Source organism: Nymphaea colorata, chromosome 9 (assembly GCF_008831285.2).
Source record: "Nymphaea colorata isolate Beijing-Zhang1983 chromosome 9, ASM883128v2, whole genome shotgun sequence".
NCBI lineage: Eukaryota > Viridiplantae > Streptophyta > Magnoliopsida > Nymphaeales > Nymphaeaceae > Nymphaea > Nymphaea colorata.
The window spans coordinates 24,129,787-24,154,295 of record NC_045146.1 but is presented as its reverse complement, the minus strand read 5'-3'; the positions used below and the strand labels follow the sequence as shown (position 1 = coordinate 24,154,295).

Genomic DNA, 24,509 nt, shown 5'->3' with positions numbered 1-24,509 from the left:
CAAAAGAAGCAAAAGGCTCAAGAGAGAAAAGCCTGGAATATGAATAGAACACAGCTACACAAACTTGTAATTGCTCAAATGTAAACAAAAGTCAAGCCACAACATTGGCTTCAATTATTATAGGATCAAGATTCGAGTTCATCAATCAAACCAATTTACAGTCTACTTTTAATCAAAGTTGTTTTATGGAAAAAAAAATTAATAATGACACGAAGCTTCGAGAGAAGTATGTGTTTATGTATTTATATATTTTTTAAATTCATTCAAAGAGAGCAAAGGGGGTAAAAAGTCCAGGGATCTCATAGCGAGAGAAGATAGATGTCTTGCCTTTAAAAGAATCTTCATATGCCGCATGCTCTCAGGAGACATTCCATTTTGTTGGACAAAATGAGACATTCCATTTTGTTGGACAAAATGCTCACTTTCCAAACAATCGAACCAAAATTTTTCACGAAGCAAGCAAAAAAATCAGGAGCATAGTTGTGTAGGGAGATCGCTTCAATATGAACCATAACAGCCCTAGCTTCCACCATGCCAAATCAAACTATACAGCCCAACAAACTTGTCATCATTTACTCATCACAACCATAATTCATCTTTATCTGCTTTTTTCCTTTTTTTGTTTTTTCTTTTTTTTTTCCTTTTTTTTCTTTTTTTTTCCCCTCTTTCCCCTTCATGTAGGGGTCGCCGCTGTCTACTCTCAATCCAGGTAAGCTATGTAAAACCTCTTTCCTTTTTTACACAATCCCAAAATTTTCCATTGACGCTCCAGCAGCATGAATTTTTCCTTCCCCTCCACTTCACTGCGTCGCAGTGGAATCAACAAGATGATTGACATATTGCAATTCCCGGCCCCATTCATTGAAAGTACCATTATCATTAGCTGGAGTGCACTCTCCTACCATCTCCCTGCTAGAGGAAAATCAATGGCTAGTGAACTCCTCAGACGATGACCTGCTCAGCACCTCAGGATGAGCATCTCCTGGAGGAAGTCTTGATCCAGTCTGTAGTACAGATCCCTCTACTCCCACTCCTCTAATACGGGCTGCCAAATTGTCAACATTCACCGTACCAGATAGCTCTACATTGGAAGCTGATGGAGAATTAGGAGGCAAAAGCCAATTGCTCCAATCATTCCTCCTTCTTATTTTGTCACCCTGTATGCAAAAAAAAAAAAAAAATTACAATCCAACAGACTCGGTTGGAATATCTTACACACTGTTCTCAAGTAAAACCATGAGAAACGTACCTGAATTTCCACGACAGAAGAGCCTCTCATAGAATCGAGAATGAAAGGAATGCTGTTCGTTAACTGCTTTACCTGCAAAGACATGCTAATGAAAAACTATTTCCCTCTGTAGATAACAAATGACATGCGATGTTAAATAGTAATAATGAGCAGTACTTTAGAAGAAGATATTTGCAGAAGCACTAAGATAAAGAGAAAAAAAAAATCCTCGACCAACATGTCTAGCACCTGTGCTCGAAAGGAACTCAATAAATGTTATATTCACTACAGATATATGGACATAAACACTATCAGAGATTCACTTTTAGTTAGAAAGGTGTGTGCCACAAGAATAGTATGACCGCCTGCATAAACAGAGACAATTAGAATGGCCCAGGTGTTAACGTTGATATTTATGAATATGGAAAATTTCAAGCGTGCTATTTTTATCACCAGTGGAAACAAGTAGATGCTTTGATGGCCCAAGATTTTTTAGAACCCAATAAACTTTCATTTTTCTCTCCCTATTATTATAAATAGCCAACAGCAGGAAAATTAGCATGTATCACATTGATATTTATAGCACGAGCAAAGGAGTCAAGAGTATTCTTTTATTCTCTCACGGCCTTTCTAATATTTCCACTGAAAATTAATGAGATGGTACACAGACTAATAACCTGGTGCAGCAAGTCTGGAGCAGCACAACGTAAGAACAGATACGTAAGACTCAACTAACCAAAAAGAAATTGAAATTCTCTAATTTATATCATTTTTCAGAAATATCCGTCTCAGGTTTTGATAGGCGAGGCTTGCCTTGGATATTAATAGTGAAGTTTATTTCCCAGCCAGAATTTGTAAAATTAAAAAAACAGTAAAATGTTAGAAGCATCAAAAGAACAAAATATATCAGAAAAACATGAAAGGTATGAAAGAAACATAATAAAAAAGGTGTGACAAAAACACAATAAAAATACACTATTTTCGTTTTGACGTTCTTTTCACAACATTGTGAGTCTTTCTTTCTTTCTTTCTCTTTCCACCCATTTGTAATACAATATTTTTTCAAAAAAAAAAAAGAAGGTAATACTTGTGCCAATGGTTATATACCCCTCTCCAATTCCTCTGTTTGTTCACATGCTAAGGAGTTTTAATTTCTCCCTTTCCCATCTACCACTCATACTTGGGTTACCTTGATCTATCATACACATACATAAAAACCCATGATATACCTCCTCTTCCATCTTCAGCTCCAAATTGTTTTAATGGACACAATTCTCCTTATCAGCATAGAGCTTCAATCCCCATTTCTTTTGATTTCTCAAAAGTCAAAACATCATTCTTCCCATAGCTCAACCTATGGAATTTCCTTACAATTTTGGTATTTTGCTTCATTATTGAAAGCTCTTATATCCCTCCACATCTTTGTAGATCAAATTTTGTCATCTAGAATCATACATTTTCCAACCCTTTTTCGACCTCCATGATTGCCCTACAAGTTTACCTTAGGGCCTAGAAATTGCTATGATTTAAAATGATTAACAAGGTAAACTTTCTGCACTCGAAGGTCAAAAAATTCAAGTCTATTCACACTCATGAGAAAGAATGAGAAATGCAAATTTGGGAATCAAAAGGGAGCAACTTTAAGACTGCATAGCAGTTTCCATTCAAACATTTCCAGTAACTCATTAAAATAGTGGTTCTAAGACATTACCAGAATGCTTTATCAGACTGTCTGTCCATGCTCTACCTATAAAATGATGAAAATGTCAAACCAAAGGAGAACTAGCCACTGATGCACAGATCTCTATATGACGAACATCATACTCCTGAGAACATCATCAACTAGGCCTTGCATCTATTTGAGTAACCATGTCTCAAAGCCCAAAGTTTGAAAAGAGTATTCAATTTCAGGTGGATAGAAGAAACGATCATTTCATCCACGAAGAGGAAAAGCATTTCCAGACAATGACACCACACTGCACTTCGCTAGAAGACAGCAGCAACTAATCATAAGGAACTAGCTATAATTTTACAGTAGGTTGAAAAGGGAAAAGGTATGCAACTAAAAAAAACTTCTAAAATTTGCACTCTACAACAATACAACCTGAAAGCGACTCACAACCTCATATAGAATATAGGGAGCACATGAAAAATACGTTTTGCTGCCAAAAAGAAAAGGATAAAAATAGAACTGTAAAAGAAGCATAACAAAAAAGGTAGTAAACAGCAACAAACAATTATCTAATAGGCTATGAGAAGCCAAAAAAAGGCCAAAAGGAAAAAATTCCTTTTTCTACTCATTCAGTAAGTAAGAGATCGAGTTCTACAAGTCCCATTACAAAAAGAATAATTCCTGCACAACAGGGTTTAAAGAGTCAATTGGATGTGACACTGTTGCACTTGTTTCATTTAGCCCACACATCAAGAAAAGCTGAGGTGAATATCTACTATAAAGAGAAAGTCAAAACACTTAAACATTAGAACCCATCAAATACTACTATCCGCTAAGATGATTGTGTCTAAAACCTGCCAGCTTTAAGCCTCAGGATGGCCAAGTCAAGGCTCTAAAAGCCAATGTGCACAGAAAAAAGGAAGGAGGAGAAGGAAGAAGAGAAAGAAAGACCAAGATGCTTCAGGAAAATGTTTGCTTCTCGGGCAAAAGTTGACTCAGACTCTTTCTTTGCAGCACCCAAGTCCATTGCTTCTACCCAAAGCACAGAACTCAAGACACTTAGCTTCACCCGCATGATGATATAAGTGTTTTTTTTTTACTTTCCGCAAGTGCACATTTTATGCAGATTGAGACAAACAATAATTGAATATTTACTACAATCTACATCGATGTCAACCCTTTATATAAAGGTGCTTATCCAGGTCTTGGATGATAAACAATACATGGCTTATGACTTCATAAGTGGTTCATCCAACTACCAACTCGAATGTATCAACTGGTAAATGATTTGAAAGACAAACAACTCATAGTTGAATAGTCAGACAAGAGTAAAACAAGCAGAAAAGAATCTGTAAGACTGTTGACAGCCTTACATGGAACAGGATAACCTCATTTAGCAGCAACGACAGTGTGAACTAAAATATTATGTATTTAGCAAGAAATTAATAGGAAACAATACAAAACTTATTTTTGATAAGTCGTCAAGATGTTGACATATTTAGCAAGACAATAATAAGAATGTCACTGAACTCACTTTTACAGCTAAAGACATGACATATAGAAGTTTCTCAGTAGCACAAAGGAAATAAACACTTAATGTCATAGCAAGCATAAAGCCACACACAACCAGATTATTAATCAAAAAATTCTGCACCAGCCTACAACCAGTAAATCACATGCTAGCATCCTTATAAGTAGCTGTAATGTGCATGGATGGAGTAACCAATTCATAGAAGAAAGCGAGTAAATATCATAATTTCTGGAACACCAATATGTGGCCTGCAATGCTGCCACTGTCAAAACGTGCACTCCGTTACACCACCTGCTACCCCTCATACACCAACTTCAACATCACACACGCCGTACTCAACAAAACACCATCAAGTCCTTGCCTTCAAGTTTGCCATCTATTTAATTTACAACATAAGTTTATCAAAATGATTTCATATCATGACAAATCAAAATACTGAAATTGCTGCTGGTAAAGCACTCTCCTAATTATCATGCTCGTTTGCAGCCATGAGGAGACTTGCATCATGTCCACACCACTTCATTTTTTCATGTGCACTGATCTTTATTGTTACTTCTGCTAATATCTTCGCATACAAGCCATCAATTCTCACTCGCTCCTGCAGTTCTTCGTACAGGTTCACATTTCAAATACCCATTTATTTGCCTCGACTTCAGCTGTCAATTCCCATACATGATTATACCACCAACAATAAATTAACAATGCCACAATTTTTTATATGTTTCATACCTCAAACCTCATTTTTTTTCTATTGAATAGCGAATACCTGCTTCCTTGCTTTCATTTCAAGTGTCATTTCTCATGCATGGTTCATCAATAAAGTGCACTTTATAACAATGTCAATTAACAAGACATCAGAAACATGTTCATGCTTCAATGCACGGTTGATATGTTTCATACCTCAAACCTCATTTTTTTTCTATTGAATAGTGAATACCTGCTTCCTTGCTTTAATTTCAAGTGTCATTTCTCATGCATGGTTCATCAATAAAGTGCACTTTATAACAATGTCAATTAACAAGACATCAGAAACATGTTCATGCTTCAATGCACGGTTGCACAAACAACTAATTATTGTCCACAGACAAAGCACATACTTTCGAGTTATTTTAAGGGCATACGCTTTGAAGTCCAAGCAGAATCTATTTTGTTAAAAGCTAAAAATAGGAATAAGGAGTGCCACTTCACTACCATGGCAAAAACAAATACAGATTCTATAGGCTGCAATTTTACCATGTCTATACCAACAATTCCAGAGCAAAAAAGTATTCCATCTAAATTTTAAGCATGTACGAATTGAACTAACGTTAGAAACCGAAAAAGGGGGAAAGAGAGGCAGAGAAAGTAACAAAAACTTACAACCTCTGAGCAGCATTACAATAAGAACCAATAAGAAGAATATGAACACCACCGAATTACATCAAAAAGCTAACATTTCATTTAAATCACTGCAAAGAAGTAGAGACAAAATGGTCATGCAAGCAACATAGTTGGATTTGTTTGTATTTCAACACCAACAGGAATTATTTCTGGTCAGATTAGAAAACCCTCCTGCTCCACAGATTAGTTATAATATCTAGATCAACAGTACTCCAAAACAATATTCTTGAACAGATTTGCAGTACCTAAGAATAATCTTCTTTGTGTTGAAGCTAATGGAACCAAAAAGAGAAAGAGTTCATCAGTTAGTTACTTTATGCTTCTTGCATAAAGCAGGCATCCACCTGACCCTAGTACTATCACCAAGATTGTGCGTGCAGGTATCTAATTAAAACCCCTGATTTATTTGCACAACTACTTTTGTTAAATTACATTTCAATCAGAAGTTAAAACAGTTACAATGTCATGACAAGTGGAAAACTTAGGAAATGGGTTACAAGCTACAACCAATGTTATAAAATTCAGTTTCCCTATCGTTTTGGAAACCTCACCAGTATAGTATTTCAGCTGACATGCATCCATGTGTAGTGGCCTGTATTGGCTTCAAAATATTTTATACTAAAAAATTAAGAAAAACTTTGATGATGTCTTGTTTATATATTGGCCCATATGGGGTCATATCAGCCAATAAAGGCTCAATTACGGAATTTACGGTGATGGGGGTATGATTGGCCAATATGCTAAGTTGACCATTTCAGCCCCTTATTGTTGTGTTCTTCACTGATATGCAATGTGTTGGTTGATATGAACTGACACTATACGAATTTTAGATCAGCTATAACAATATTCTTTTTGAATTACAAGACACCTAACTTTTCAGTATTGGTAGTTCCATGTCTTTTGTTTTTAGAAATTACAGTTTCATGCCTGATTAAGAACTAATTCTCAACTGGACACCTCTCTTAACTCTGATGTGTTTACCACAATCAAACCACATTTAAACAGTAGATTACATGCACACCCTCAGCATGCGTTTATGACTATGTTAAAAGCTAAAGCACTTTTTGAAAATTTTTCAAAATGTAAGTGTGTGTCTGAAACACGTTAAATACCATACACACATTTAATGCTTTGTTTCAATCAATCTTTCAAAATGTGCTTACGTTATCTTAATGCTTTTAAAAAACAGTCATTCTGTCATATCTTCAAGATGTTTCAAAAACACACTTAAGCTTTTGATGCTATATTGTTATGTAGAAAAATACACCTACGAGTAGTTAGGAAATTTTATGCTAACCATGGCAAACATGTCCGAGTTAGATTAGGCATCTAGTTGAGAATCAGCTTTTCCAAGCATGACACTGCAAATTCTGAAAATATAGGCATGCTTTTGTTATATCTCCAGATTTACACATGTTTTTTATATTTTTTTCCTCTTTCATTTAGGATCATTATATGAATCTTTGATGTCCCAGTGAAACATCTCATTTTAATATTTTATTTATATATTCCATTCACTTAATGTCATAACGCAGTTGCAATGATATATGATATGGAAAACTCGGGAAATGCAAAAGGGAGTAAAACACATGGGAAAAAGTGTTGCCTGAGTGCAGGTGCAAATAAGCATTTTCAAAAAAGACAAAAAGTCTCTAAATGCATGCAAGGACATATTAGTAGATACAGCTTTTCGTTTGGCCTCACATCAGCTCTCATAAAAAGCATGATCGATGATGCTTACAAAGCCTGTAAGTTTGTGTTTCCTCGTACTTAATCATAGGAAAACATACTTTAGATTAGAAAATATCTGAGTTTTTACAATCAGGTTTTCACTTTTCAAGAAATCTAACCAGTTTCAGTTTTCAACTCTTAAAGGAACACATAAAAGTTTCACTCTAACTAATCTACAACAGTGTCCCACTAAACAGAACACGATAAAAATATCTACTTAATTAAATTGAATAAATAACATTTGCCGGCACAATTTCTCCCAGGACCTAAAGTGGGGCCTAATCAAAGAAATAGGAACAAATGCATTTGCCATCTAGGTGTCTAATCCTGCACACACACATACTGATCAGGTGTCTCAAGAAAAGAACAGATCTCCATAAAGTATCAGTATCAGTTTCATAATAGATATGGGCTACAGCTTACCAACAAAGAATGAAGAATTAGAAACAACAATGCTGAGTAGGCTTTTTAATATTTGTAAATACTAGAAGAGTAAACAAACGGTCCTAAACTAAACAAGTTGAGTGAATAAATAGGAACTTCAAAGAAATTATTTGCCAAATCATTCATATTCATCTAATTGAGTTCCTCTTTCTTCAGGCAGTTCCATTTCTCAGGAAAATTTAGAATTCTTTCACAATTTCAGTGCAATCACTCCAATTGCTGTTATAACCCAAAGCATCATTAAGCAAGAATTTTCAACTTTTTAGTCACAATCCACTATCAAAAGAGACAAGAAGCATGAAAATCAGAAACTTCTCAAAGAAAGGTGCCAGTTCAGTCTCAAATGAGGTGCATGCTAAACAAGCCTAGGAAAAAAGAGCAACTACTACATGCTTGGCAACTCTGTACAGAGTGGTTATATGCTTGCAGAATGCAATGCAGAGATCTATGTTAAACTTCCAAATGGTACCTAAATAAAATAGGCATGTGAAAGGTATATATGAAAATGGTTAGATAAAATAGTTCCGCTAATGTATTTCTTCTTAAAAGAACACTCATTTAAAAAGTTCAAACCCATCAACAATGACAAGAAAATCTAGATCATGAAACACATTCTTCAAATGCTTCTGAGGAAAGTCAGAAATCACAAGTCTTTCTCTTTGTATGCATATATACAGATATATTTATATTCTGTCACACCCATATCTAAGGTTGCACTCTTTCTGCTACGCATTTTCCTGCTATACCTGCCAGCCGTACATGACAATGACAAATGGTACTCAAAATGTCAATCAATAAACACTCCATTAAGATGAGCTACCAAAAATATAAAGCAGTTGGGAAAATTTTGTCTATTCATGAATATCTATTAATTAGGTAATTCTTTCTGAAACCATGAAAAGAGAAAAAGATCATCTGGAACAGAAACTGAAATAAAAAAAGCAATGCTGAAAGCCTGAAACAGATATCACAAAGTGGACATTTCAAAACCCTAAATAATTAAAGAAAATGAATAAAAAGAAACCTTCAAAAAGTGGTGTAGATTATATAAGCAAAAAATTAGTTTTTCAAAAAACTGAAGTTCATGAGAGAAGCATGATTCCTTGAATCAGAATATCAGAACTCACAAGATTCCCAAACATCGGTTTCCCATTTGCATGGTTAATAGTTTCAGCCCAGATAATGGCTTAGTGAATAAGCCAGTGGGCACCCAAGCGTTTTTTTCTTTCATTGGCTTTTTCTTATGCTATAAAACACTAAAATAAAACATTCCCATTCACTTATTAAGAAACTTCATTTAAAGAGAACTATCCAACTCAATTCAACATTAGCCTGTCTTGTTAAACTAATCAGAAGCTAGCATCAACATAAATCCAAGTATGGTCACCTTTACTTTAATATAAATGAAGTAAGCTGAGGCCAATCTCCAAGTGAAATGTTTAGAAAAACAAAAATAAATTAAGAAGGACAAAGTGAAGCATCGCATAGAGAACTACTTAATCTGCAGAAAATCAATTAATTTTAGGACAAAAGTGACTGCAAGAGACAACAAAAGATCAAAAAAAATCTTCAGATCATGGCAAAAGGGACTCATCGTCCATCTTTCAAAAGGGAGGAGCAAACACAAAACTCCCCATTGGCTCCTTCACATGTAAGTTTTTTGCATACATATTTCCTCATACAACTTTCCAATCCCAGAGGACCCAGTCACACAATTGCTTTATTATCCTAGAAGTTGGGGAAGGCTCAAATTAATAACGAAGCAACAAAATGAAATGCACGGGCACTTCAGAAATGCAACGAAACAGTTTAGATTACACAGCCAATAAGCAGAGATATGTGATGTGAAATAAGCGATAAAAATAAGCAGTTAAAATCAATGTTGTAAAAGGTGTATCATAACGTGTATCAATTGGGCCGACCTATACACAGTATTGTAACGTATTGTAAACGTATTGTAGCATATCGTAAATTAATTTTTAATTCATAAAAATTTAAAAAAAATAAAAAATAAAAAAAATTGGTAAAATAAGGAAATACAACGTAAGTCTCGAAAAAATATGTTCTATATAGTCATTCATAAGCCATAATATATTAACAACACATTTAGAAATGAGAAATAAGAATAACATAAAAAGCACCTATCGCAACTTTAATGTTTAAACTTTAAAGGGTTTTAGATTACATTACAAGTTCACAACATATAAATATATCATGATTATCATCACTCAAGGTCTCATCATCCCCATGGGGCCATGAGTAATCCTTCTTCTCCACCAGCAAGTTTTCCCCTAAATCAATGATTTATCACATAAATGGGAAATTTCTGTAGAAAAACTAGTAAAATTTCCCCTTCTCACAACTTGTAGACATGTTTAGAAAGAGAAAGCGAGAAGTTCTTTTGTAAAAAAAATACAAAAATTCATTTTATCCTCATATCACATGATACAGGGGTGTATCGTGTATCGCAGGCGTATCGTATAGGTTTTTAAAACCTATACAATACATATCACACAGTATCATGCGATACGGATAACACTGATTGAAATTATACTTGAGGAGAAAAAAGACAATGTTTAAGCTTCCAACTACAAAAGTATCTTTACCTAGTACGCAGTAGTGGAGCCACGCTATGGCTGTTGTGGGCAAATTGCCCACACCAGCCCACAAGATTTTTTTTATTTACACATTAGTACTTCTTTTTTCTTTTTCTTTTTTTCTTGTACTTGAGAGTGTCCCTTAATGTTTTAAACTAAACCAATAATGCCCCTTAGCCAGAAATTTTTGACTCCACCATTGCTTGTGCGTACTGGGAGGAACAAAGCTATTAACTATAAACAAAACCATAAGCAGGGGTACTTCGCTCCAAAGAGAACTAATATTAAAAATCCCAAAGCCACTCACTCGGTTAAAAGCTGCAATCACTGAGATAGGAACCCATCCTTGCTCATCCATTTTGTCCCGCAAATAAATATCTTTGCACAAATTGTCACCACTGCAGAAGATGAAACCAAGGAGATGAAGAAATCTGATAATAATCATGATATTCAAGGTTTCTTTTGGCTGCCACTGGAAATAATAGCACAGGTTGCTGATTCTAAGCGGCAAGTTGACAGTAATTAAAATAATGTAACTGAGATTACCTAAAGTAATACTCTATCTGCTTAACTAACAAGGCACATAATTGAGGATCCGGTGCTGGAAAGAAGACAGCAGGTGGTGGAGCATGTGGTATGAACGACATAGGCGGAATAGGCTCAGTGGGTGAGGCTGGAACATAATATACCTGTGCACCCATGTCTGCAAGCATAATGCAGGGAATCAGAAACACAAAACGAAATGCCACAGTGCCAATCAAAGATAAGAAAGATTTACCAGGGTAGCCGATCGGGCTTGCATAACCACGATGCAGGTTCACAAATGGAGCGGGAGGAGGCGGCCGGATAAAATTTCGCGGGCCAACCCTCTGCTGCTGATGAACATCCCGTCCACCATAACCTCGATTTGGACCCCAATCATAGTTACTTCTTTCCTGATCGCGAGCATTACCCCTATTCCCGTAATTGTTACTGCGGTGATTGTCAGCTCGTTGGTGATTTCCATTCCCCCTCCTAAACGAATTCCTAGGATGCTCGTTTCCGCTATTACTCTGAGAACCAGACCCCTTTGGTCCCGAATCCGGATTGTTTTTCTGCGTGGATTCTTTGGAAGCTTGTTCCTTAGTATCGGATGCACTTTGCGATGCTTCTGCTCCGGACAATGTAGCACCACCATTGGCATTATTGCCACGCCTATTAAAAGATTTCTGCCGATTCGGAAATGCATGATTCTGGGTGGAATTTGCGTTAGCATTGGTGTTTTGATCCGTTTTTTGTGGAGATTGTGGCATTACCGGAGCCTAGTGAAGAAAAGGTAGCAAGAAAAATGGGAACAACAACAATTCATTCGCCCATCGCCGGAATCCAAGCAAAAAATCGCATGCATGCAAAAGATAAACCCAAATCAGAAGACTGGAAAGAGAAAAGCCACCTGAGAAACCGATGATCCATCGACAAGGGGCTTCGGCGAGTCGGCCGATTTCCCCAAAGCCTTCGTAGATTCCGACAGCGCCGGCCACGAAGCTGCTCCCATGATCGGACCGACCTCCACCGGCGAGTCCGGCCCATTAGAGGGCTTGTTCCAGGCGTGCTTCTTCACGGACGGTGACCCTTCGTTCGCATCGTCCGACACCTTACGAGGTGAGCCAACGACGATGGCGGGGCCGCACGTCTCAGACGCCGGCTTCGGCGGCGACCGATCGGAAACCGGCGACCCATTGGGATCCTGCGCCGGAGGCGGCGAAGAGGGATTAGCGGAGGCGGATTCTGGATCCCCTCTGACGATCTGAGACCAAGGGCTGCGCGACGGCGCGGGGCTGGTTAACCCCGTCGCCCTCGCCTGAAAATTCGACGAGGAATCGGTGGCGGCAGCCATCTGATGGTCGGGGCTCTCTCCCTGTACTGGGGCTATTCTGGATACCTCTCCCTGCAGCGAGAGAGAGAGGGAGGAAGCCTTCAGGGTGTAATGCCTAGGACGGGAAGAACTCCCTCGAGAGAGAGAGAGTGTGTGGGAACCAAAAAGGAAGAGGAAGAAGTATGGAATGGGCTGCGTTGGGTGAGATGGAAGAAGGGAAGGGAACGGTTATAAAGGGCTGTGCGCGTGTGTGTGTGTGTGTGTGTTGGGAGGAAGGAAGCGCGATGAGAGAGAGAGAGAGAGAGTTTCAGCTGTCCTTGACTCCAAACGAAAGCAAAGGTGTTGGATCAAATAGGCTTCCACACAAACAAAAACAACAGAAAAATAAATGCGAAAACAAACACGAGATATGCAATTAGGATTCATAATCCGTCGTCGTGATCTCCGGCTTTTAGACAAATTCAACCTTTTGATTCCAATTTTGAGACCAAGAATACGGGGACAAAGTTTTCCTTCAAACTTTTCCCTTTCAAGCAAAAGCGTACATAAAACTTTAATACGCAATGTGCTTCCTTAAATGCTCAGAAATTATTGAAAAATATTTTATTGCGCATGTTAGGGCCTCCGGCCACCTGTCGTTACTCTTTAGTGTCTGCACGTGTCGTTGGAGACATGTGTTCGTAGTCACTCATCCTTTGTGGCAATGGTGAAAAAAATCTCACCTCCACCATCTTCAAAACTGAGCTGCAAACAGTAATTTTAACTAATTTAATGCACCAGAGGTCAGTCAAAATCGATGTGACTGCTGTTAAATGGACAAACAATGGGCATATTAAATAAATCCAACCAATTTTAATGTTGTTTTTTATTTTGGTAGATCATGTCGGTCTCTAGGAAAATAAATTAGAACGAGCGTATTACATGTACTTTATTTAATGTACTCTATTTAAGAAAAAGAGTCGGTTTGAGCTCTCAAGTCGAGTGGTAGGGGGTGATCAACGAGTCGAGCTATTCGAGCTCGATTCGTTAATGTTTGGCTCGTGAACGAGTTAAAGCCGAGTCATTTGCTTAACAAGTTAAGCTCGAGTTTACGAGTCGACTCGTTCAAATAATCGAGTTGAATTTGAACTCATGAGTCGAACTCGAGCCTTAATCGAGTTTCTCAAGCTTTAATCAAACCAATATGTTTAACACGTAGCCACGAGTATCAATTCTATTCCTATGAGTTTGCCGAGCCGCCTTAATCGAGTTGAGCTCGAGCTCAACACGTAACAAGGGATATCAATCTTATTCAAACGAGTTTGTTGAGCTTTAATCGAGTCGAGTTCGTGCTAACACGTAACTGCCGAATCGAGATCGAGGTTTCTTTAGTTAAGCTCATTGACTGAACTCATGCTCGACTTGACTCGTGTTCACACGGCACCCTGAATGGCTCGATTAATTACTCGGACTGTGGTTCGCATCTTTCCCAATTCCCTTCATCACATGTCCACCACCACGAATTCACCTTTGAAAATAAGTGATTCCTTACCCTTTCTATGACCCGAACCCGATAGTTTTAGCCTAAGAACTTTATTATTACGCCAGGAAATGGCCCTCAATGAACGCACCAGACGCAGTTTAGACCGGGAAAGGCAGTCTTTGTGGACCCTTCGGCTCTTCTTTCTCGGTAACGATAATCACAGCTTTTGAAAAGGTTATAGGACATGCGACTGTTGCATCTCGTATGGTATATCTTTAGAATCGGGAGAAAGTTGTTCCAGTTTGAGTGAGAGAGTGACGCCTTTGGTGAGAAAATAATTCCTTACAAATTTATTGAATCACATCATTCTAAGGACCCTCGGCGCAGGGGTAAGGATAGATAGGCTTCCGCCTTTTCGGGGTATCTCTGGAAAGTTGAATGATCAACTACCATCTATATTTTGGTTTCATTTCAACATGGCAATTACAAACCATGAAGACTTAATCAAACACCCATTAACCAAATTATTGGGTTTGGTTGAAAAAGTGGTAATCGAAACTTTAGCAAGAGATTGCTTTTATATTGTGTATTTTTCTTGTATTGAGAAAAAGTCAAAGTTAAGATCGGAGGGAGGAGTGCCTGATCTTAAATCCACTGAGGATCTCATATTCAACGCAATCAAAAAGCTCCTCAAACTTCAAATGAATGTTAATGTACATTTTATTGAATTGTCCACCTTTGAACTAGCGTTTTCCTTGGAACTGGCGGCAACAACACATGACATCATGTCAACATTTATATATCATAAATGTAAGAACCATATTGAATTCGATTTACATATGTTATTTATATAGCACGTATGTTTTAGGAATTTACATTATTAAAAGTTGTTTGTCTAACTCCATTCCATTTTGCATGCATTGCCATTAAAATACTTTCCTTCATGCTGACATCTTGTTGCAGTTGTCTTCCGGAAAATACATCAAAATCCCATTGTTACTATTCTCCGTTACTAGTAATTAAACGCCTTGGCGAGGGGTATTTTGGTCTTTTAAAAATTCAACATTCATTTTTACCCTTATAAGGGGGGATCTCCTTTCTTTCCCTTTTAAATGCATTTTGGTCATTTCAGGTATCTGACAACCTCATACATATGAGTTAAAAACTCATGCTACGAAGATAAATAGAACATGTGATATTGTAATCCTCTTATGCCCTAAGTTGAGTAAAAAATGATGCGACAAGGGTTTATTGACTTTATATTCTTATATTTTTCATAGTTTTGTACTTAAGTTGGCAGCTTTTGGCTAATATTCCAAATATGACGGAGCAGTTTATATGTTATGGGCACACTGGCAGGGCCACTGTGGCGTGCGTGTTTGGCAAGGATGGATTCCACTGTAGAAGGTGGATCCCCATCTCCGATTTTTAAAGAATTCTTGCTTTTGCCAAACACAGGAAAACGAATCCTGGACTTTAGAGTCAAATCCGGGATTCGTTTCCACGGATTTTAAATTTCTAATCCCGTCATGGAGATGCGACCAAAATCCCGGTCAAAATTTTTTTTCCGGCTGCCGGTTGCCGCTTGGAGCACCTCTCCGCCGCTCACCAAAGACGTTCCTCGCATTGTCGGCTGAGGAGCAGCTCTCAAGGTTCGCCCCTATCTTCCTCTGTCTCTGTCTCTTCCTCCCTTCTCTGTTGTCTCGCGCTCTCTTTCTGTCTCTATCTCTCTGTGTCTCGCACTCTCGTTCCGTCTCTCTCTCTTTCGCCCTCACCCTCTTTCTCCGTCTCGCTCCCTTTCTCCTTCTTTGTGTTGCCCTCTCCTTCCGTCTCTGTCTCTCTCTGTCTCGCCCTTTTTCTCCCACTACGCCAAAGAAGAGTATCATCGATGGAAGGTAGGATGTAGCGGAAGGGGCTGGAAGTGGGTGATGGCGAACAAGGTCGGGGTAGGTAGCAGACCCGCACAGCCGCTACAGCTATGGTTGATATACCAAGGCCCTCTCTTTCCGTCTAGTTTGTCTTGATTGTGGTAACGCAGAACAGGCAATGGAGATCCTTGAAAATCTAGGGATTATACAGTGATTTGTGAACTCGAGAGAGGGTGAATCAATGGGCTATGAAAGCAATGATAATACGGTGATCAACGGACAATGAAAACTTTGCAATGAGGGAAATGCAGGAAAATCTTGCCCTCTCTGTTGGTTCTCAAATCACAACCATGCTCTATGTTCATGTCTGTCGAAGGCGAGTGTTTTTTTTTTTTTTTCTCCGTTTCTTCTCATCAGCCAATATTTTCTTCCATTGCTATCAACAAACACTGGATTAAAATCCTTGGCATCCAAATCCCTATCAGCCAAACACAACTCGTTTACAAAATATGGGTGCAAATCGTTGTTCGGTTGATTCTAGCATCAAAATTCTAGGATTTTGAGCTCAGGATTTTAATCCCTAAGATTTTAATCCTAATACTTTAATCGCCCTCACATATGAGCTTCATGTAAAAAAAAGAGAGACCGGTATTTGAGATTCCAGAAAAAAGGCAGCCATGTAAATGGAAATTACATTTTTCTGTTCTTTCGGCATGGTTCTACTTCACCATGTCTTATCCGAAGAAAAAAAGTAAATGATAATGATAAACGATAACGATTTTATTAGTCTCTAATCTCTACCACATGGATGTTATCGTGGAAAAAAGTTCGCAGCAACGAACAGATTTCTTTTTGATCGGATGATCATTCGTACAAAATTCTTGAAAGCACTCACATATATTCTATCTTATTGTCGATAGAAATGATTTTTACGGTTTAATGCGTTTAGAATATAGTCAAAGATGAAATTAGCTTTACAATATTCCGAGTTTGTTATAACATGTCACGTCCCGACATTATATATGGCGTCCTTGAACATAATGTTGCAATTTTTATTAGATACTTTTCGAACCATGGTATTCTGTATTCTAATTTCTTTAAACCGTAAGGTGAAAACGTGCCAAACGCGTTATCTATTTTCACATACTATGTTAATTAGAGGCTTTTTTCTGGGTTTTTAAGCAAGATTTCATTTTTTTCACTTCCAGCCTTGAAGACTTAGGCAGAGCAATTGAGTAGTGCTTTTTGTTGTAAGGAAAAGATTTGAATATCAATTTCAAGACTAGTTAACATTATAATATATATATATATATATATATATATATAAAGAGAGGGAGAGAGGAAAATTGAATTCTATCTATATTCAGAATCACCTAGTTCACTTGTGAGGGTCATTTGATTGATCATGATGAACTAATTGATATAAAAATAAAAAGAAAAAAACATTCAGTATTTTCATCATTCATCATTAGTTTTTGAATGCATAGACTATATATATATATATATATATATATATATATATATATATATATATATATATATATATATATATATATATTCCTGCTATATGATTTTTTTTTATCTCTGGTCACTAAAAAACAAAAAATCGTTGCCAAATACCTTGAAAGCCATGCCCAAACAAAAATTATGGCAAATGCACATTTTTGCAATGGTTTTTTTATGAAAAATAAATAAAAACCCATTTGGCAACTAACGGCATCTGGCATATTTTAATATATTTGTGTTTTTATATGCAGAGAAATTGGTAGATCCCATACTACTAGCCAGACCCTTTAATTTTTTGCTAAGAAGATACTTTTTAAACAAATAAAAACATTGTAATATGTTTAATAAAATATGTTTTAGTTTAAGTTGCTTTTATAAAAAAGGAGGATTTTCCATGATCAAAATTTGATTTTATATGAGCCATTTAGTTTTACTTATTATAAAGTATGAAGAAATTCAAAAAAATTGATTGTAAAGTACTTGTTATAACCGTATAATACTTATCATTTAGTTCTTGAAAACATATTTGTAAGGATAGACTGCAAAAAAGATATCGTAATCATTTTATATATATATATATATATATATATATAATAGAGAGAGAGAGAGAGAGTTTCGCTAAATGTCTAAGAAAGGAAACAAGATAGAGACTTAAGACATATAAACACGTGACACACCCCCATAGAGGCGTCAATTACCTACCAACCATCAACTAAGGGACCCACCTTGGACCATAAACTGCTAACCATAACTCTGCCTCCTAGCCACCAGTCTTTTCGCCACACACACCCAGCAGCTTCCACAGAGGCCCCAGCTTCCAGGTCAAGCCCAGCGCAACTAGACCCACCTACCCCAATTGGATTTGTTCTCTCTCTCTCTCTCTCTCTCTCTCTCTCTCTCTATATATATATATATATATATATATATATATATATATATATATATATATAGTTAATTAGTCTTCAGACAATGAAGGCCTAGGCCAATTATAGGCGAAGTTATAAACATTTGGCATGACGTTTTAAGTGATTCCACGATTGCTTTCTGCGTTCCTGTTTCGGTTGCGGTCTCACCAAACAAGTGCTGTGCGCTGGTTTCCCTGGATATTTTGTCTGCGCTTTTATCGCCAATGCATCGAAAAACATAACTGAGCCCCTCTTGTTTAAGTCCAACTAGAAAACTCTGCTTTCCACTATGCGTATCTATGGTGGGTGAAGATGATAAAGCATACATAATAAATTTTCACACATCTCTCACTCTCTCTCTCTCTCTTTCTCTCTCTCTCTCTCTCTCTCTCTCTCTCTCTCTCTCTATATATATATATATATATATATATATATATATATATATATTATTAAAAATTTAAAAACCATGGCTGAAGAAAACTACTATAAACTATAGTTATACTTTAGATCGTAGCCAATACCTCGTGACGACTGTTTTTCATTTTAAATTTTTTATTATAGCAACATTTGGCAGCAGATTTCAATGGTCCTCATCGTTAGATATTCAACTCTCCATTTTCTTTCCTCAGAAATGCTCGCAATTGGGCCGCATGGGAACCTTTTTTAGCTTATAGTGGAACGCAACAGTATAAGGCCCAAAAATATATTGAGCAAAAACTCAAAAACTTGTGCCACACATCTGGAAGATATAAATAAACTAAGAGGCCTTAATGTACTCAGTAATTCTGTTGAAAATATACAATTGCCAACGGAAATGACACTAGCGTATTTCATTTCCGATTCTCCGTGCAGACTATGATTAATAATTGGCCAGATCTGAATCACTTGGACCAGAGAGAGAGCATGCATATGCGCGTAGAAGATGAAACTTGTTCGTCTCAAAATCCAGCTACGTGGAAGGAAGAAAACCAAATAACCATTTCTTCTGTGAGATCTTCTTCGTTGATCCAACCAGCGTCATCATGCACAGAGCACCGACAAAGAGGGCATGTTCTCCGGCACAGTTGCAGCCATCTATCAACACACACTTTGTGAAACAAATGGCAGCATGGCAATCGCCGGATCTCCTCGCCATTCTTTAACTTTGATAAGCACACAGAGCAGTGCATTTCAACGGATGGATGTTCACTGGATGTAACTCCATTAGTATCTGGCAGTGAAGCTGATAAACTCAGTCTAGCTTTAATGCCCATGATCCCAAAAATGAAGGCCATAACATAACTCATACTTGGTAGGGAAACAGGAGAATTGAATACGCTGACGGTAGAGAATGTGCAATCGCTCTGCATTGAGAGCCTGCTTTAATAGAACTGGTTGGTCATGTGTTGCTTTGTCATCAAGGCTGGTGGTTAGAGTTGGAGCTCACAATCGTGAAGCATGACAACATAAGTAGCACCTGTATGTGATTAAACTACTGCACCTTTTCTTCCCGCAAATAGGAGCGGGTCTTCATCTTTCAGCAGTTTATGGATGAGAAGTTTCATTTTTAGCAGCAGCAAAACTTTTTGCAAAGATTAAAATAAACCTGAGGTTACACTCATGGAATGCAACAAAATTTTCATCGGCGGACTTATATTGGGGGACAGACACTCTATGCTGGGCTTAAACATGAGCTTGGGTGCAGTCGAACCTTAGGGGTCGTTTGAAAGGCTGGAGAAGTCATCTAGGGTGCCTATATCCTCGATGAATTCACAAGACAAAAAGAAGTTGGATCTACATGTGGGTGTCTTCATATGAGTAAAGAAGTTGGGCCCTAGTACAAAATGAGAAGTTTGCCAGAGTAAACATTACACACCTTTGATGGTTTCTTTGTACTTCAAGAATAATTTCTGCTTCTCTACAAAAAGAAAAGCCATCCATGCAATCAAACATTTCCTTGTGAATGCAGATACTGAAATTTTGGTTATTTTAGTTGTACTGACTTCAACAGGGTCTGATTTCTTATATATTTAGACCATCTGTTACATCCTTATCAACTCCTACAAAAAAGTTAGGGGGTCAGGGTCAGGAGTTGGGTAGGACTCTGCAGTTCCATCACTGAAGCCGTGTACTAGGAAAGGTACTTGCGTCCTTTCATACAAACCATCAGTTGCAAGGATGGTGGGTCCAAGTGTCCAACTGCTGCTATGCCACATGACTACCGAATACAGAGGAGAAATTGTCTGTGCACCCAATGAGTAGTCAACCTGCATTAACAATCCCACACTCGAGAACCGTTTCAATCAAATGAAAACATATGTCGATGAATGACAGATCAGTTCGCTAGAAAATGTGTTCAGATCACCCACACCTGACCTACACATGCAATTTCTATACTGCAAAACATGGACAGCTTAAAACTTTTCTTAAAAGAGCTCCACCACTTCTGTTTACAAATATGATAAAAAAGCTGGTTTAGGAAATGAACCATGACAAGTTCATCCATGTGGTCAGATTTGATTGCAATGATACACAATTATGAGCTTTCCCACCTGCGAATAAGGAAACCTTCGTTGCTGGTTTCATGCAGTTGCTAGCAGCAAGTAGCTGGTGATAATAGCATGATCCACTGGATAACAATTGCTGATCTCATGTTGCTTCAACACGGCCAGATTCTGACCCAGAATCAATCAGAAAAGAACCAGGCAAACAACATGCATAACATTCACAGCAACAGGAACCATAGCACCCTGATTTTGATGTCATAAGCTCTTAGACATGGTTATGTGGAAACCCGCTCCCAATTTGCTTCAGTCTGCCTCCCAGAGTCCCATTGCCTTATTGATATTCTAGAGAGTCAGAGACCATTCACTTCTCCAATTTGGCTTTGCGTATCACTTCTTTATCTTCTTCATTTACTGGTAACTATGGTCTTTGCACATGAAAACAGCTAGAAGAAAACTTTAAAAACATAAACCAAAGTTTGGTTCGATTTTGCTATCCTGCGGACACAGGAAACTACTATGATAACTATCATGATTAAATGCCAGCAGTTTTGCAAAGCCAACTTGCGAAGTGCACAAATTAGTCAACCTCTTGATGTTTAGCTAGTTCCTACAAATGAATCCCTTTGGAAAGCCTGATAAAAGGAAAGGCAGTAAAACCTCTCCAACTTGACAAACATGCCTAATGCATCAACAGAGTTTTCCTTTCTGCAAGTGGAAGATGGGAGTTGGAGAGAATCCAACATGCAGCAGAAGTTGATGCCCTTTGGTAGTGTGATGACAAGAAAGAATTACATGCTTTCTTTGGAAATGAAAGACAAGAACTGGAGAGAATCCATAATACAGGGGAAGTCTTGTGGCAGTGCAATAACAAGAAAGAATTATATGCTTTCTCCACCTAGAAGTTCTCTATATTGAAAGCCATAGAAATAGGTCGTGACTCGTGATTACACCTAGGTATACTGCAAGAACAAAGTTGAAATATTGTTGATTTGGACTTTAAAACATTTGAGGATGCACTAACAATCCACAACTTTGCTTCAATCGCCAGATTATCCACTTTGGCACAGTTTTCACACGCTTTGAAGAACTCTAACAATATCCACAATGAACAGTAATGCAGTTATACCAGAATATGCAAATCCAAGGCAAGGACTGCATACAAATGGTCCATGCTTAGAACTTCTCTGACAAACCAATGATTTATCCTTCTGCTGAAATGAAATTTCTCCTTCTGCTTCCTAGAAGTTATCAGATGCTTTAGTTGCAGTACTTGCTTCCTTATTTTCTTCAATCTCATTATCAGCATCAAGCAGCTTCCCATCCTTCGGCACCAAACAGGGTATTCCATCAACTACCTACAGCAGTTCAGCAAACATAAAATGGTTATCTGAACATGGTTTTGACTTTTGAAACAAAACATAACTTTGACTATTGAGGCCCATCTTTTTCCTACCTGGAGAAAAGAACAGGATGAGATGCATGCTCAGCAAAATTTAATATAATCAATAACCAGACAAACTAATAATTTCAATCCATATAAAGAAATTAGAAGCAATTATTTATGCATATGTTACATATGCCACATCCAGCTCTTGGCATTTATGCAGAAGATATTAGAATGAGTATAAGCTGTGATCAGAATCTAAGATATTGCCAATTAAAAAGTCTCATATTCAAAAAGTATCCAATAGTCTTAACACATTATGATGTCTCAACTCAAGCAGGTCATTCTAAATGAGAAGGAGGTTCACAATCTACCGCCCATAAAAAAGACCCAAAGGCCCCCCACCATTCACCCTTGCTTCCGGGATCTTGGGCTGCATCAGCGACAGCAATCGCAGCAGTGCAACCTTCAACTCATATAGGCCATTACACCTGAAAAATTAGAAGCAAAACTCTATTGGCGAGTTCAACATACATCTTGATGCTTATGCACCATAAAATGGACGTCAACGACTCAACGTTGTTAACCTGCACTCATGAAGCATGAGGGCTAAACAGAATCAGCAGCTCAGCATGATGAAAATCCAAACCCAAATAACTCTTCAAATTCCAACGAATTATGATGGAACAGTGCCATAAAATATTTGACCTTTATCCAGACAACTGAACTAAATGTAATTCACCTAAATCAAACTAGATATCATGTGTGATGTGACCTATTTCCAAGAACGATAATTGTTTGCCAAGAATCCCCTGTATTGTGCCACTGCACATCCTGTAATGGCAAGGGCGTTCTAAACTAAGCAAAAACATGACCTAGGACCGAAACGGAATCACAGGGTCTGAACAGGATTATGAGGGTAAAAAATAATGAAAATAATTCCAATTGTAAGAACTCATTTTCGTTCATCTCTGACATATAGAATTGCAAGTACATTCTGTAAGAAGCAACTGGGCCTCAGATCCATCAGTATTGTGGAAAGAAAACACGAGAAATAAATCGGTCTGACAGCAACCAACAAATCAATATATTATTCATCATAAGGCAGACTGAACAAATATCGGACATAGATTCAGGTGAGCAAACTTTACATTGTTTTCAAATATTCGTCGACCCATCGTAAATTTTCCTTCACTCAGTACATTGAGGAGAGAAAGCATGAAATGCACTATACCACCATCCCATAAAGCGGGATAAGTTGGGATACCACCTGAGTATAATCCAATATGCGTTTGTCCTTCCCTTGTGAATCAAAAGTAAGTAATCGCCTGAAAAAGTACTTATATCGAAAAACGGTTCTTTCATCCATCCACACCAAAAATTAACAAATGAAAAATTAGAAGGGAAAAAGAAGAAGGACATGGAGATGATGACGAAAGAAAAAGCGAGCAGAAGGGAGAGAAGAACTAACGGGGTAGGAGACGCCTAGGGCATCCGATATCAGAGAATTTGTTTTCTGGCATACTCTGACCAAAATGAACAAGCGAAGTGAGGGAAGATTCATCGAAGAGAATAACTAGAAAACACAATAAATAAATGGCTCAGAAGGTACGGATAAAAAGAAGGCGCCATATAGTTCTTACCTCAGTGGCTGTTTGGAAAGAGGACAAACTAAGATCTCGGCGAGCTTCTTCGCAACTCCGGCATCTCTGAGGAGGACGAAGCTCCCCTTCACCATCTCCGCGCTTCCCGACTTCTTTTCCGGCTACCCACCTCCCGCCTGATGGCTGCTTCTCAGGCTCATGGTTCTACCACCAAACAGGCTCCCAGATCGAATCGGATCTGTCGCAAAAACGACTCGGGTGCCTTTCATCCGTTATCTAATCTTCGGTTGAATCAATCAACTTTATCCTAACATTCTCACACAGGCCACGTTGCGGCTAAGTCCAGCAATCAAGACGTAGAACGAAAAAAGAAAAAGTTCTCATTCTATCATTGCCAAACATCGTGTTCGTTCATTGGCTCGCCTGACCACGTTCTCCCTCTATTCGGTTTTCTTTTGTTTATTTTCCCTGTCTGTTCAAAGTGTAAGCAATCTAATAGCTTTGTGCAGATAACCAGTTGTTCGACTGCCATGTGCATTGTTGCATGGAATGTAAATTGCCATTTGTAAAATTAGTGGATAAGTTGAACATTGTTATCCAACAACTTGATGTTGTTAGATTTTTGGTTGAACAAGATGATCTCTTTGTCCCACCTTTTTGCTGTGATGTTTTATAGTAACCATTAACTATTAGCCTTTTTTTGGTGGTACACAATAAGTATTAAGTAATTTGAAAGCTGTGGTTTTATGATATACCCTTCAACTTAAGTGTCACGAGAGGAAATGATTCTAACTTTTCTTAGTTTCGATCAAAATTACTGTATTCGCTAGTGTTACTTAAACTCATGGAAATGAAC

The 24,509-nt window shown here is 37.8% G+C and overlaps 2 protein-coding genes across 2 annotated transcripts; both read right to left on the bottom strand.

The window, feature by feature from the left end:
• Nucleotides 1-81: 81 nt before the first annotated feature.
• LOC116260032 (la-related protein 1B-like) lies at nt 82-12,715 on the bottom strand. The gene is made up of 6 exons (XM_031638096.2): nt 12,016-12,715; nt 11,362-11,884; nt 11,130-11,286; nt 10,891-10,981; nt 1,250-1,321; nt 82-1,157 (listed from the first exon to the last, which is right to left on the bottom strand). The coding sequence occupies exons 1-6, from the start codon at nt 12,457-12,459 to the stop codon at nt 924-926; spliced, it is 1,521 nt and encodes a 506-aa protein (XP_031493956.1). The 5' UTR covers nt 12,460-12,715; the 3' UTR covers nt 82-923.
• A 7,715-nt stretch (nt 12,716-20,430) lies between these two features.
• LOC116261304 (uncharacterized) lies at nt 20,431-24,010 on the bottom strand. Its single transcript, XM_031640002.2, has 3 exons — nt 23,693-24,010; nt 23,521-23,575; nt 20,431-22,020 (listed from the first exon to the last, which is right to left on the bottom strand). Exons 1-3 carry the CDS (start codon nt 23,785-23,787, stop codon nt 21,904-21,906), a joined length of 267 nt encoding a protein of 88 aa, XP_031495862.1. The 5' UTR covers nt 23,788-24,010; the 3' UTR covers nt 20,431-21,903.
• Nucleotides 24,011-24,509: the final 499 nt, after the last annotated feature.

Coding starts and splice junctions, on each gene's coding strand:
- LOC116260032 (XM_031638096.2), bottom strand. CDS start 12,459: ATGGCTGCCGCCACCGATTCCTCGTCGAATTTTCAGGCGAGGGCGACG. Junction 11,287..11,361: donor AAGCCCGATCGGCTACCCTG/GTAAATCTTTCT, acceptor TTATGCTTGCAG/ACATGGGTGCACAGGTATAT. Junction 1,158..1,249: donor CTTCTGTCGTGGAAATTCAG/GTACGTTTCTCA, acceptor TTTTGCATACAG/GGTGACAAAATAAGAAGGAG.
- LOC116261304 (XM_031640002.2), bottom strand. CDS start 23,787: ATGGTGAAGGGGAGCTTCGTCCTCCTCAGAGATGCCGGAGTTGCGAAG. Junction 23,576..23,692: donor CTTTCCAAACAGCCACTGAG/GTAAGAACTATA, acceptor CATTTTGGTCAG/AGTATGCCAGAAAACAAATT. Junction 22,021..23,520: donor CCCTAGGCGTCTCCTACCCC/GTTAGTTCTTCT, acceptor GAACTGCTGTAG/GTAGTTGATGGAATACCCTG.